Source organism: Gopherus evgoodei, chromosome 1, assembly GCF_007399415.2.
Source record: "Gopherus evgoodei ecotype Sinaloan lineage chromosome 1, rGopEvg1_v1.p, whole genome shotgun sequence".
Classification (NCBI taxonomy): domain Eukaryota; kingdom Metazoa; phylum Chordata; order Testudines; family Testudinidae; genus Gopherus; species Gopherus evgoodei.
In genome coordinates this window covers 246,772,883-246,788,103 of record NC_044322.1, presented here as the reverse complement: position 1 = coordinate 246,788,103, position 15,221 = coordinate 246,772,883, and the positions used below count along the sequence as shown (strand labels likewise).

General features: G+C 45.3%; 1 protein-coding gene across 4 annotated transcripts in view; it reads left to right on the top strand.

The window, feature by feature from the left end:
• The window catches only part of PIK3C2G (phosphatidylinositol-4-phosphate 3-kinase catalytic subunit type 2 gamma), a 335,543-nt gene that overhangs the window by 41,039 nt on the left and 279,283 nt on the right, over window positions 1-15,221 (top strand). For all 4 annotated transcript variants that reach the window (XR_003997645.1, XM_030541961.1, XM_030541971.1 and 1 more), the window contains exon 6: window positions 7,916-8,018. Coding sequence is in view for 3 of the 4 variants with exons in the window: in XM_030541961.1 (XP_030397821.1) it covers window positions 7,916-8,018 (103 nt within the window). In the remaining variant the exon portion in view is untranslated. The remainder of the gene's footprint in view (window positions 1-7,915; window positions 8,019-15,221) is intronic.

The following is a 15,221-nucleotide window of genomic DNA, read 5'->3' as shown; positions in this document are numbered from 1 at the left end:
CTTGTCTTGTAGCAGAAGGGTTCTGGGAACATGTCTGGCTCTGTTGATTTGTTTCCTTATTTCCTCTTGCGGGTATCATAGTTCGAATGCTTGGTGAAGATCTTGTAGGTGTTGGTCTCTGTCTGAGGGGCTGGAGCAAATGCTGTTGTACCTCAACGCTTGGCTGTAGACCAGGGGTCAGCAACCTTTCAGAAGTGGTGTGCCGAGTTCTCATTTATTCACTCTAATTTAAGGTTTCGCGTGCCGGTAATACATTTTAATGTTTTTTAGAAGGTCTCAGTGTATATATTATATAACTAAACTAGTGTTGTATTGTAAAATAAACAAAGTTTTCAAAATGTTTAAGAAGCTTCATTTAAAATGAAATTAAAATGTTGATTTTATGCTGCCGGCCTGCTCAGCCCGCTGCTTGTCTGGGGTTCTGCTCACCTAGGCCGGCAGCGGGCTGAACGAGGCCTGCGGCCGGGACCCCAGCTGGCAAGGGTCCAGCAGCCGGAACCCCAGACCAGCAGCAGGCCGTGTGGGGCCGGCGGCCGGGACCCAGAGGGCTGGGTATGTGGGGGGGTGCAGGTGTCAGGGCAGAGGAGAGCCTGGGTATGTGTGGAGATGCCAGAGTCAGGGCTAGAGTTGTTGGGGGGTGGAGGGAGATGGAGTCAAGCAGAGGGCTGGGTGTGCATGAGAGAGGTACAGGGCTCAGGGCAGGGGCCTGGGGTATGTGCGGGGCAGAGGGCAGTGTGTGTGTGTTGGGGGGTCAGGGCTCAGGGGAGAGGGCTGGGTGACTGCCCCCCTAAGAACTCGCAACCTCCCTGCTCTTTGTCTCCTGACTACCCCCTCCTGGAACCCCTGCCCCCCAGGACACCGCCCCCTATCTAAGCCTCCTTGTTCCTGGACTGGACCCTAGCCCCTACCTATCCCCTGACTGCCCTGACCTTTATCCACACCCTCATCCCCAGCCAGACCCCCGGGACTCCCATGCCCCATCCAACCGCTCCCTGCTCCCTGACAGGACCCCCAGAACTCCTGACCCATCCAACCCCCCCAGCCCCTTGTCCCCTGACCACCCCCACCAGAGACACCCCATCCTAACTACCCCCCCAGGACCTTCCTTGCTCCAGTCCCATGACTGCCCTGACCCCTGTCCACCCCTCGCCCCTGGACAGACCCTGGGACTTCCATGCCCCATCCAACAGCCTCTGCTCCTCGACTGCCCCCTCCAGAGACCCCCGCCCGTAACCACCCCCCCGTCCAACCCACCCTGTCCCCTGACTGCCCCCACCCCTTATCCAACTCCCCCAGCCATGGACCCCTTACCATGAGGCTCCACACAGAGCAAGTCACGCTGCTCTGCAGGAGCACACAGCCCCGCCCCACAGAGCGCTGCGCACGGCGGCGGCAGAGCTCTGGTTGAGCAGGAAGCCTGTCTGCCTCCCCGCGGAGCCAAATGCTGCCCCACAGGAGTGTGCAGCCCCAACCCACAGAGTGCTGCATGCGGCGGCAGGGCTCCAGGAGAGGAGAGAAGGTGGGGGAGGGGCCGGCAGCTTGCTGCGCTCAGTCCGGGAGCACGGACCCCGCGGCTTGCCGTGCCCGGAGAGTGGGGCCATTTGCTCACCCCGTGTGCACGGCTATGCTTCCGCTCCCTGCCCCTGCGGGGGGAGCGGAGGGCAGAGGACAGCGGGCCAGGCTGGGCAGGATTTTTTAATGGCATGCTGGAGTCCTGTCAGGCTCCAGCGTGCCATAAAAATTGGCTCACATACTGTCTTTGGCACATGTGCCATAGGTTGACGACCCTTGCTGTAGACGATGGATTATGTGGTATGTGCAGAATGGAAGCTGGAGGCATGAAAGTAGGCATAGCGGTAGGTGAGTTTTCAGTATAGGGTTGTAATGTGACCGTCACTTATTTGTACCATGGTGTCTAAGAAGTGGACCTCCCATATAGATTGGTCCAGGCCGAGGTTGATGGTGGAGTGGAAGCTGTTGAAATTGTGGTGGAATTTTTCCAGAGTCTCCTTCCCATGGGTCCAGATGATGTCATCAATGTAGCATAGGTAGAGAAGGGGCATGAGTGGATGAGAGCTGAGGAAGCGTTGTTCCTGGTCAGCCATAAAAATGTTGGCACATTGTGGGGCCATGCTGGTGCCTATAGTGGTACCACTGGTCTGGAGGTATATATTATCACCAAATTTGTAATAATTGTGCGTGAAGGTAAAGTCACAGAGCTCAGCAACCAGTTGTGCTGTGGCATCATCAGCAATACTATTCCTGTCAGCTTGTATTCCATCTGTGGGTATGTCTACATCTAAAATTTTGCAGCGCTGGTTGTTACAGCTGTATTAGTACAGCTGTATAGGGCCAGTGCTGCAGAGTGGCCACACTTACAGCAACCAGCGCTGCAAGTGGTGTTAGATGTGGCCATACTGCAGCGCTGTTGGGCGGCTTCAAGGGGGGTTCGGGGAACGCGAGAGCAAACCGGGGAAGGAGACCAGCTTCGCCGCGGTTTGCTCTCGCGTTCCCCGAACCCCCCTGCAAACCACAGGGAAGGAGACCTGCTTGCACGGAGGTTCGGGGAACGCGAGAGCAAACCGGGGAAGGAGACCAGCTTCGCCGCGGTTTGCTCTCGCGTTCCCCGAACAAGCAGGTCTCCTTCCCTGCGGTTTGCAGGGTGGTTCGGGGAACGCGAGAGCAAACCGCGGCGAAGCTGGTCTCCTTCCCCGGTTTGCTCTCGCGTTCCCCGAACAAGCAGGTCTCCTTCCCTGCGGTTTGCAGGGTGGTTCGGGGAACGCGAGAGCAAACCGGGGAAGGAGACCAGCTTCGCCGCGGTTTGCTCTCGCGTTCCCCGAACCCCCCTGCAAACCGCAGGGAAGGAGACCTGCTTGCTCGGGTTTCGGGGAACGCGACAGCAAACCGGGGAAGGAGACCAGCTTGATTACCAGAGGCTTCCTCAGGTATGCTGGGATACCTGCTTATTCCACGGAGGTCAAGAAAAGCGCTGGTAAGTGTCTACACTCGATTACCAGCGCTGGATCCTCTACTCCCGAGACAAAACGGGAGTACGGCCAGCGCTGCAAACAGGGAGTTGCAGCGCTGGTGATGCCCTGCAGATGTGTACACCTCCTAAGTTGCAGCGCTGTAACCCCCTCACCAGCGCTGCAACTTTGTGATGTAGACAAGCCCTCAGTGTGAGATGTTTGTGTAGAGAGTCTCCACATCCATGGTGGCTAGGATGGTGTTTTCTGGAAGATCAACAATGCATTGTAGTTTTCTCAGGAAATCAGTGGTGTCATGGAGATAGCTGAGAGTGCTGGTGTCATAGGGTCTGAGTAGAGAGTCCACATATCTGGACAGTCCTTCAGTGAGAGTGCCAATTCCAGAGATTATTGGGCATCCAGGATTTCCAGGTTTATGGATCTTGAGTAGTAGACAGAATAACTGTGGCTGAGGCTCTAAGGGTATGTTGATTTGTTCCTGTGTTAGTGTAGGGAGTGTCCTGAGTAGATGGTGCAGTTTCTTAGTATAGTCCTGAGTGGGATCTGAGGAAAGTGGCCTGTAGAATTTGGTATTGGAGAGTTGTCTGGCAGCCTCCTTTTGGTAGTTAGACCTGTTCCTGATGACAACAGCATCTCCTTCATCAGCCTCTCCTGCAGCAAAAAAAAATCAGGACCAGACTTCAACTGCTGAGCTTCAGTTCATTTGCAAATTTTGACACCATCAGTTTAGGATTAAACAGATTGTGAATGGCTAGCCAACTACAAAAGCATTTTCTCCTCCCTTGGTGTTCGCACCTCAACTGCTAGAAGAGGGCCTCATCCTCCCTGATTGAAATAACCTCGTTATCTCTCGACTGATTCTTGCCTGCATATTTATACCTGCCTCTGGAAATTTCCACTACATGCATCTGACAAAGTGGGTATTCACCCACGAAAACTCATGCTCCAATACATCTGTTAGTCTATAAGGTGCTACAGGACACTCTGTTGCTTTTTACAGATCCAAACTAACAGAGATACACCTCTGATACTTAACTAATGCACGTGACATCCCTTTAAGATTACTATTTGTTTTTTATCTCCATTTTATAGATGGGGTAACAGCTGCACAGAGAGCCAGGTTTTGTGCGGTTCTGCACCCCCTTTATATTGCTTCAGGAATGGACCATTGATAGTCTGTCAGTACATAATAAACTTGTGACAAATAGGACATCTATTTTGTGGACAGCTACATCTATTCTTTCTTATGACCTGAACTAGATTTTAAACTTGATTATGTTTTCCTCAAAAGTCATTAACCCACTCCATCTATTCATTCATGCCCCAATAGCTGCATGACTAAAAGGCTCCTCTCCAAACATTTGTGCAAAACAAAATCCATTCACACTAATATTTGCAGAAAGGAAAATTAGAAAATTATAGGAACATGGTCAAGAGATTCAAGATTGATAAATATGTTATGTGTAATGTTTCCAATTGTTCCGCTAGTTGTAATATAGTGTGAGGGTAAGGCAAGAGGGGAGGTGTATTCCACTATTGACTTCTGCAAGGGGAAAAGTGGGTGTGAAGGTATTTGAAGGAGGGGTATGAGGATGTGTTGCCTATAGGAAAAGAACTGTCGTTACAGACTTGGGGCTGGTGAAGGGATGATGAAGTCAAGAGTAGTTGGTGACAAGGGAGCAGTGAGGCAAGATGCATGGGCAGAGCATCAGGGCTTGATGGGAAGTGACAGGAGAGGTGTAGGAGCAGGTACAGCCATGCAGAACCCCAACGGTGAGGATGAGGAATTTGAACATTGTATGGAAAGAGAGAGGGAGGCAGTAAGGGACTGGGGGGGGTGGGAGCTGACAACAACAGTACAAATATTTTATTATTTCAATATAATAGCTAGTGCTTTTGCACTCTAATTTTTTCTTCTAAATCTGTACTGTATGCTTTTAACATTAAGGAATCTTGCGAATGTGCAGAAGCATTGTCAAAGGACCATGCCCTAGGTATTTATTTCATCAGATAGAAATAGGTTTCTCCTTCTGTGGCCTTCAATGTCTTTCACAAAATGCCACTTCTGCAATTTTACCTTTTGTGGTTGGAAATGGGGAGCTTGTGTTTTTCCTAATTACACTGTGGGATATGTGTAGAGTATTTACTCATAGAAGTCAGAATTCCCCAGAAGTCTGAATCCTTTGTAATTATCTCTGACAGCCATGTAGTGTGCTAGTTAATGATTTAAAATTAACCTTTGTTTTCTATTCGACATCCCCATGTGAGACGCAGTTGTTCCTAGTATGCTATGTGCACATTCTATACAGGACCGGCTCCAGCTTTTTTGCCACCCCAAGTGGTGAAGCGGGGAGGGGAAAAAAAAAAGATAAAGCCGCAATTGGCGGTACTTCGGTGGCAGCTCTACTGCGCCGCTTCATTCTTCGGCGGCAATTTGGCGGTAGGTCCTTCGCTCCGAGAGGGAGTGAGGGACCCACCGCCAAAGACCCGGATGTGCTGCCCCTTTCCATTGGCTGCCCCAAGCACCTGCTTCCTTCCCTGGTGCCTGGAGCCAGCCCTGATTCTATAAGCCCCTATTTCTGTCATAGGTTCATAGGACCTGTGTTTTGGGAATTAAACCCAATAAATCTGATTTCAGCCCCTCCCAACAGAACTCTCTTAGATATGGATAGACCTACTTGCCATCTGAATTTCATGCCTTCCCTGATGGTTGGTAAATCTGAAAAGAACCTGGTCATGGGCTGGCTGGGCCTTTGAGGCAAGCTAGGCCTAGCCTTGTCCATGGTTTAGCAGCTACCCCTTAGCCTCACTGAGCTGGCAATGCAGGACTAATTAGTTAACACAGCTGGGTGTAATGGGGGCTTAATTAGAAAGACTAATCCCAGCTGTGGTAGTGAAACAGGCAGAACACTCCTTAAATAGAGCTGGGAGCTCAGCAGAAGGGGAAAGAGTTTGGAGGGAGAAAGAAGGGTTGTGCCCCCCCTGGGAAGAGGCTGAGATACTCACTGGGATAAGACTAGCTCCTGGGTAGGAGAGCTCAGAGTTAGGGCCTGCAACGAGAGAGAGAGACCCACAAGGAGTAGAGAAAACTTCTGGGGGGAGGGGCAAGATAGAGGCAGGAGGATCCCCAGAAGTAAAGGTGAAAAGAAGCAGGAGAATCCTGCTGGGAAGAAGTAAGATGAGAGGAGCTCTGCAGGGGCCAGAAGAAGGGGCCAATAAGCAGTGGAGTCTGAGAGGGGCAGGAGAACTAGTGATTTAGATGTTTGGTTTAGACTTTAAGTTGAACTTTTTGTTGTTTTGGATGGGGAATGAGATGTTGTATGACTTAGCCGGAGGGCCAAGCCACAGAAAACAGAGGGAGTGGGGAGAAGGTAACAGGCAGGAACTGGCCATTGCAGTCAAGGAAGTGGCCGCCAGGGGCAGACAAGAGGCAAAGTCCTCTGCAATGCTAAGTCCAGGCACGAGAGGGCACTCCAGAAGTGGCAATCAGCACTGCAAACCTGTTTCTCCTACTTGGCCCAGGGAGCTCTGGAACAGCTTGCCATGCTGAAAGGCAATATAAATATGGATCAATCCTTCTTGCTGTCATGTCCAGGAGCCTGAATGAGGCAACATGAACCTGACAGAACATGCACTGGAGATGTTACTGATGGTGCATGTTAACTTGTTCCAATAATAAATTTGTCATTGTAGAAAATCGATACCGCTAAACCCTAATTTTTTTTTAATTTGAAGAAATGTTCTGGCTTAGAACTGGGAATCACTGGTGCATTATTTCGCCTATTTTTTTTTAATGATAGCCAAAGGAACAGTGTTAACTCTACATAAAATTAGAAATACCAGGCCAGACTCTCAGCCCAGGGGAAGTCTCCTTTGCATTGATCCAAAAATGCTAAAAGCACTGAAAGCTACTCTAAAGAAACACGGGGGGACCTGGGGATTCTCCTGACAGGGGAATCCCCCTGCTAGCATGAAGATTATTGGAGCACTCTAGGTGGAGCCAGAGTACCCTGCACTCTGGGCAGACCTGTCCCTATTGAACCATTTCAGTTGATGTAAGGTAGAATAGCCTTGAAGCTGCTTGGGCCCCTGGCTGGACCTATGATTAGAGGAGGTCAAAAACTGACTTACAGCCACCTTTGCCTTCTCCTTGTCAGTGGCACAATTTGAGCTTTGGAACTTGTGAGAATCAGGCCCCATGCTCATTTATGTATATGATTTGCAAATATAGATTCTTTTCTACCCAGCCTCTAAAAACCAATTAAATACAGCTACACTTTTTTCATCCAGTATGTTCTATTTAGTTATGTATCAAGACATAGAAATAATACAAATTATCTACTGTCTATCGCACAGGCAAATATGGTCTCATTATTTTCCTCATAACTCCCTTTACTGTCTGTACCCATCTGTTGCCTCTTGTCCTAGATTGTAATCGTCTTGGGGCAAGAGCCATTTTAAATTCTATTTGTACAGTGCCTAGCACAATGGGATCCTGATCCATTACTAGGGCTTCTAGGCACTATTGTAAATAAATAATAATACATTATGTCCAGGGTGCTTTGACTATAACCCATAGTAATTTGAGGTTTATGAACAAACAGGTTTTAAAGAGAGAGTATGGAAAGATCTTTTTATTTCCATCTTTCTTCATTGTCATTTCTTTACAGAACTTGCATGTTTTAAATCAGAGCGTCAACTCTACTGATGATTCTATTAATCTTTTTCCATTCAGCCCTTAAAAACAAGTCATGGTGAAAACTTCACAATCCTTTATAGAAGCAATACACTGTGTTTGTGTAATACAACCTTGTTTTGGATGCATAGCGGAAGTTGCTGGAGCCTGGTGGAAAGTGTGAGAAAGAAAATGGGGAATAATGACTTTTTTTCTTTCTCCCCCTCCTTTCCTACCACCTTCCAAATTGCAGCGATCATGCTTTGGGCAGTCATGAGAGTCTTCGCAAGGCAACCACCTCCATTCAGCTTCGTCTACAGAAAGGCACCAGCTATCAGCAAAGTTTGGCTCGAACGGTGCGTCACTTTTTTTCTTGTTTCTTTCAGTATGCCTGAGGAAGTGAAATCTCTCCAATCCTTTCATGTAACCATCTGCATTGATAATCAGAAAGGGCTTGTTTGCTTTCTTGAGTGTACATTCAAATGTAGTTCATCATTAATGTAACATACTCTGAGTCTTTCTGCTTCTCTCTAGTTAGGCTTTCTTTATGCTTTTGGTAATCCTAGAGAATACTTGAACATGAGAAGAGCAAATGTTACCTTTGTTAGAAGAATTCAGCTTTATTGGAGTTGAACTATAGTTATATCAGCTTGTCATTTTTTTCCCCGGCTGATCCTTGTACATTTTTGAAACATATTAAGGGTAAAAATCCAACACAAGATAAATCAGATCCAGATCCTGGTTAATGAAATTCTAACTATTTGTGTGTGCGTAAGAGAGAGAGAATGTATTTCTGCTGAAGATATAGTCTTATCGCACTTTAAATTTGAAGAGATTCTCATTTAGATTATTTGTGATTCAAGTACCTAGGAATGGATTATTGAGCTTTAATGATACTGATCCATGCTGCTAGATGTGAATTTTATTCCCTGTGGGCAATCTTGAATTCCTTCCAAACCAAACTTCACACTACAAAGGAGACCTTGATGTTTTAGGTGGTTTTGACTGGAGATGGGTTGCCTTTATCCACAGGTAGGATATCTGCCTAAAGGAGGAAATTGGAACTACTAGTCCAAGTCTGTAAAATTTGGATCAGATAACAGATTTCTAATACAAAAAATAGGGTTTCTTTTCTTTCCAGTTCTGATATGTATCCCCCTAAGATTTCTCAGGTTCTGTGTAATTCATCAGTTGCAATATTGGGGGGAGAGGGAGAAGCCATGAGGCCAAATATAATATGTTTTAAAATATCTTTTCTTTTGACTTATTTACCTTTTTAACAGATAAAATCAGAAGAGACAGTGCTATCATATACAGCAGTGGTTCAAATTATTTTCACTTTGCATTACCAGGGTATGCAACAAGTGTTTTTTTTTTTTTTGTTGCAAGCAATTGAAAATATCTGTAATTGAGATTCCATTGGTAGCAGAAGGACTGATGGTTCAGGAGATCGGAAATATATGATAGAGAGGCTTTCATCACCAAGTCACCATTTAAAATTTGGCTCAGATCAGTGGTGACCAAAAATAATTAACATCTCACTGATGTCAGGTGATCTGTAGAAAATGAGTTGATGGTTTGTGAAGCTTTTATGGAGTGGGGTAAGCAACTCACACACTGTATCCCTTCTGCTGTGCTGTAGCAGATGTCTGGGGTCTTGCAGTTTGGCTTCCTGTTGTTGGAGGAATCAGTGACACTGAGTCAGGGTATTTTAGAGCAGATTGCTTTATTTATACCTGCACACCAGTTCTGGGACAGAGGTGGTCACAAATATCATGCAGACAGTTCCTTCTTTCAGAAATCTCAGCCCAGTCACCAATGCCTGGCTCCCACGAAGCTACCCTGCCCCAAGAACTGACTGGCTCGGCGGGCAATGATCGATCCAGCAGGGATTGATTTATTGCATCTAGTCTAGATGCAATAAATCAACCCCCTGAGCACTCTCGCATCGACTCCTGTTCTCCAGCGCCGCGAGAGGTGCAGGCAGAGTCGACGAGGGCGTGGCAGCAGTCAACCCATCGCAGTGAAGATACCGCAGTAAGTCGATCTAAGTACGTTGACTTCAGCTACGTTATTCACGTAGCTGAAGTTGTGTAACTTAGATCGATTTCCACCCCCCCCCAGTGTAGACAAGGATCTAACATAGAGCAAACTTCCTTGTGCTAACGTAGCTCCCCAAGAGAATCTACTTTACAAACCTAACAATATATTTTTTTACAAGGCTAAAAACATGTTTGCACACTAATAAAAAGAAGAACGTGTAAGACTCTATGTAAGAGCACCATCTAGTGCTCCTGTTATAACAATACTTCTCTATTGCACAGAAGATTTGAGACTTAATTCACTTTTCTAAAGTGCTCTGGGATCCCCAAGTATGGTTAGCTGCCTGGAAAGAGGTAGGCGTGGAAAGCTTTTATCTATCATTTTAAAGCCACTAGGTAATTAAATATTGTCCTTTGAAATAAATAGTAGCATAGTCATGGAGTTGCCTCAGATTACACACAACCTTCACTTCTGCAAGTTATTCAGAAATATACTGCATGTGTGACTCTTATTGCATAATTACAAAACTGGCAATCATAGAAACATATTCTCACCAGTAACTGCACACCGCACCATAATAACTCTAGCTCAGGAACCAATCCATCCAACAAACCTCGATGCCAACTCTGCCCACATATCTACACCAGCGACACCATCATAGGACCTAACCAGATCAGCCACACCATCACCGGTTCATTCACCTGCACATCCGCCAATGTAATATATGCCATCATATGCCAGCAATGCCCCTCTGCTATGTACATCGGCCAAACTGGACAGTCTCTACGGAAAAGGATAAATGGACACAAATCAGACATTAGGAATGGCAATATACAAAAACCTGTAGGAGAGCACTTCAGCCTCCCTGGCCACACTATAGCAGACCTTAACGTGGCCATCCTGCAGCAAAAAAACTTCAGGACCAGACTTCAAAGAGAAACTGCTGAGCTTCAGTTCATCTGCAAATTTGACACCATTAGCTCAGGATTGAACAAAGACTGTGAATGGCTTGCCAACTATAGAACCAGTTTCTCCTCTCTTGGTTTTCACACCTCAACTGCTAGAACAGGGCCTCATCCTCCCTAATTGAACTGACCTCGTTATCTCTAGCTTGCTTGCTAGCATATATATACCTGCCCCTGGAAATTTCCACTATATGCATCTGAGGAAGTGGGTATTCACCTACGAAAGCTCATGCTCCAAAACGTCTGTTAGTCTATAAGGTGCCACAGGATTCTTTGCTGCAATCATAGAAATGAAATTGTTGACTAAAAATTCCAAATCATTCTGGTGAAAAATCCACTGGCCTTCCCACCTTGATTCATTTAAATGTCAACAGAAAGGGAAACGGTTCTGGAAGACATCTTCCTTAGGAAAATACAAAGAAGGGTGATAGTGTTTCTTGTAGATATGGTATAACAAACACTAGGACAGCATGACCACTTGCCTAGTACTGCTTACATACAGGTAGGCATATGACAATACTAAATCTGTCCTCAGCCACCACATACCTACTCATTTCCAACTGAAATATCAATCTAAATGCAGAATTGTACCTACAGCTTATAGTTCATAAATTTATTTCTTGAGGGCTACACTTCCTATGGTGACAGGCAGATCCTTCTTCTCATTTGTCAGATCTTTAACTTATTCCTAGGTGCCCAAGCCTAGATGTCCAGCTGAGTTAGTGATCATTCTGTGTGTTCAGCATGTTGTCTTTGAGAGGTGATAGGAACAGTGCACTGCAAGTAGGAGGGGGCAACAGATCCAGCGTTGCGTTCATATTTCACATTGTTAGCTAATCATTTGCAATCCAGAGATGTGACATTAAACTCCTCAGACCAAATTCACAGCTAATATAAGTGCATGCAGGGATAAAGTTGCTCTATTTTGTTTACTTTGCAACAAATAGGTGCGCTGAATCCCATAATTTTAGTAGTAACCACTTGAGGGAAAGAGTTTAGATTCATATTGAGGCGTATGTCATAATACAGGAAGACGATCCTTCTAACCACTTCCTGAAGATTCGTGCGTCTGGTGAAGAGCTCTTAAAAATCAGATTTCCCCCTCCCCCAAAGCTTTATCGAGCCTATTTAAGTGAAACAAAGCCAATAAGACAGGTCCGCGCACGCACGCACACACACACGCATACAAAGGCAGGAAGTCTTAAGTAAGAGCAGCAGACAGAGGAAAAAGAAAGTTTTGTTTAGCACAATGAGAAGTGAGTATGTATGAGTTTATTTGTAAACTGACAAGTTTATTTGTAAAACAAGGATGTTATAATCCCTCAGAGGGCCAGTAATAATATTCAAAATTGTTTAGTAAATGCAGCCAAAGACTTTTTTGGGTAAAGGTGCATTTTTTTTCCTTGCACAGGAAGCTGGTATTTTATGATGTATTCAGAAGGAAAGAGGAAATTGTCTTGAGCCAAGGAATGAAAAAGCAAGAAATGTGGCCTCAGATTTTCCCTTGAAATCATAGGCTTTTTTCAGCCAGTGGATGACCTTTTAATTTGGTTGGGTTTTTTTTTTTTTTTTTTGAGAGATGAGTTTTACCAGCACAACTCTCTTGAACAAGACCCTTTAGTACTTGAATTTTCTAGATGTTAGATTCTCATTAGACCTCCAAATAAAGCCCGTGTAGAGACCATGGAGTTAACAGTTATGCTGTAAAAATATTGAGACCTAATTATATTGTCTCACAGAACAAAAATTTCCATTGAAGTCAGTGGCAATTTTGCATGTGAAACAGCAACAAATTCATCATATTGTAGCGTATCCTACACTTTGAGATCTTGAAAATGGCAAATATTTTATGTGGGTGGGGAAGGTACAGTATTTTCCTCACAAAATGATGAACCAATTTAGAATAGTAGTAAAATACTCCAGGGGATGGGACGCTGTATTTGTTCTTTGATCTTGTGTTTCACAACTGCTGTATTATGTATACAACTTAGGATATTTAAAAGTATTGGTTGACCAGTGGCTCCAAAATGCATCCACGTAAACTGTAACGGGTGAAAAACTTACCCCTTCTTGGGGTTTGGTTTCAGTCATGTAAAGATCTCTGAATGAGACAGCACAAAATCTAGTCCAAGCCTCCACCACAAGTTTAGTTGCCTTTGGAGTTCCTCTCTGAGGAGTACTTAGCCAACACCTGCTATTCCCTCTCTCTAGCAAGCCATTCTCATGTACCTAGCATTTTTTTGAGGGCGGGGGGAGAGGGGAGAATATGAATCTTCAGAAGGACCGAATCCTCACCTGCTATATAGGGATTTTCAGGGAAATGCTACCAACCCTGGAGATCATTTTTTGCTTAAGTGGAATGTACCAGCATTAATGCTGATAACATTGTAGTAGAAGTGTTATGTTAATGCATGTGTAGTTACAATAAAAATATTTTCAAATTGAGAAAAATAAAGTCATTGGCATCTGATGGTAAGAGATGCATTTTTTGTTTCCTAAAATTTTTGCATATTTAAGAAACTCTTAGTGGTATAATGATATGGAAGTATTTTCCTATGTTGAATCATCCCTCATCCTGCAGCCGACCAAAAATCTTCGTCCCATTAGTATGCAAAAGCCTGCTCCTTTGCTGTTCTAATTTGACAGGTCTAAATTAGGCTTAATGTACTGCAATGCACTATGTAGACCAAGCACGCAGTAAGTGCAGCTCTTGGCATTTAACACTGCAGAAATAGTTACAACTACCAGGTAGAATTATTACTAACAAACAAAGTAATTTTTAAGCTTTGATATTTTAACCAGTTAATAACAGTCTTGGAAGATAAGTTAGTAGTGATCAGGATGTTAGAAAACATTTGTTGTCTCAAGGCATTCGCTAATCAATAATGTACAGTAGGGAGTCATCAGATATGCTGACTTTTTACAATACGTTCAAGTAAATTATTGATCTGCCCTTAATGATAACTGACATGAATGTGAGATCTCCAGGCCTCAGTTACTAATAGCAGTTGAGAAGATTAACAGCTGTAGAGCTAGCGTAAGTCACCGAACCAAAGGTCTCCTCCAGCCCTAGGGAATCCTTGCAACAATGGACTCACATAAGAAAAGAATGGGTTTTGCTTGCAGGCAGAAATGTTAACCAGTGCAGCAGGCGCAGAGGAAGCTATAATTGAACAGATACAGGCTTTATTGTATTGCATACTATTAAGCTGCTTCTCATAAGACACAATCCAATGGTGAGTTGGGCCTTTCTCAGACATACTGCACACCCTCATATTTAGGGCTCCACCAAATTCATAGCACATTTTGGTCAATTTCACAGACATAGGATTTTTAAACTAGTAAATTTCATGATTTCAGCTATTTAACCATGAAATTTCATGGTGGTGTCATTATAAGGTCCTGAAGCAAAAAGTAGTTTTGGGGGGAGGTTGCAAGGTTATTGTAGGAAGGGTTGCTGTACTGCTACCCTTACTTCTGCACTGCTGCTGGCGGCAATGCTGCCTTCAGAGCTGAGCAGCTGGAGAGTGGCAGCTGCTGGCCAGGAGCTCAGCTCTGAAGCCAGAGCCAACCACCAGCAGCAGCTCAGAATTGAGGATGGCATGGTATAGTATTGCCACTTTTACTTCTGCACTACTGCCTTCAGAGCTGGGTGGCCGGAGAGTGGTGGCTGCTGACTGAGGGCCCAGCTCTGCAGGCCGCAGCGCAGAAGTAAGGGTGGTAATACCATACATGCCATCCTTACTTCTGCACTGCTGCTGCTCTCCAGCAGCTCAGCTCTGAAGGCAGCGTTGCTGCCAGCAGCAGTGCAGAAGTAAGGGTAGCAGAACTGCAACCCCTCCTACAATAATCTTGCGACTTCCTCCCCACAACTCCTTTTTGTGTCAGGACCCTACAATTGCAACACTGTAAAATTTCAGATTTAAATAGCTAAATTCATGAAATTTACAATTTTTAAAATCCTATGTCTGTGAAATTGACCAAAATGGACCGTGACATTGCTGGGGCCCTACCTCTGTAACATGTTTTGAATGCCAGGGTCACAGTGGTATGCCCATGGTTGGACTGCCACTTTTGGTCCCAGAGAACCAGCATAGTGTGGTAGGATCACATCATACTAGAAACCTGAAATGAAGACCAGTGTCTGCAGAAATTAACAAGAAGGAAGGAGACCTTCCTTGAGTTAGGCAAGAAGCTTGCACCAACCCTCCAGCACCACACCACTCAATTTCAGAAACCTGTACCAGTACAGAAGTAGGTGTCTATTGCCCTTTGGAAGCTGGCAACACCTGACCGTTACCGATCAGTTGCCAACCAGTTTGGGGTTGGGAAATCAACTGATGGGGCGATGGTTGCACAGGTTTACCAGGCTATTAGAACTGAGATCCACCCACAGGTGGTTGCCATTATCGTGAAATTATATTGGGTTTTTAGAGGGGTTTTCTGATCTGTGCAGAGATCATTGATGGAACACACTTCCCTATACTTTACCCTCCGAAAGGGGCCAGTAAATGCATGAACCACAAAGGCTAGTGTTCACGGTTCTCCAAG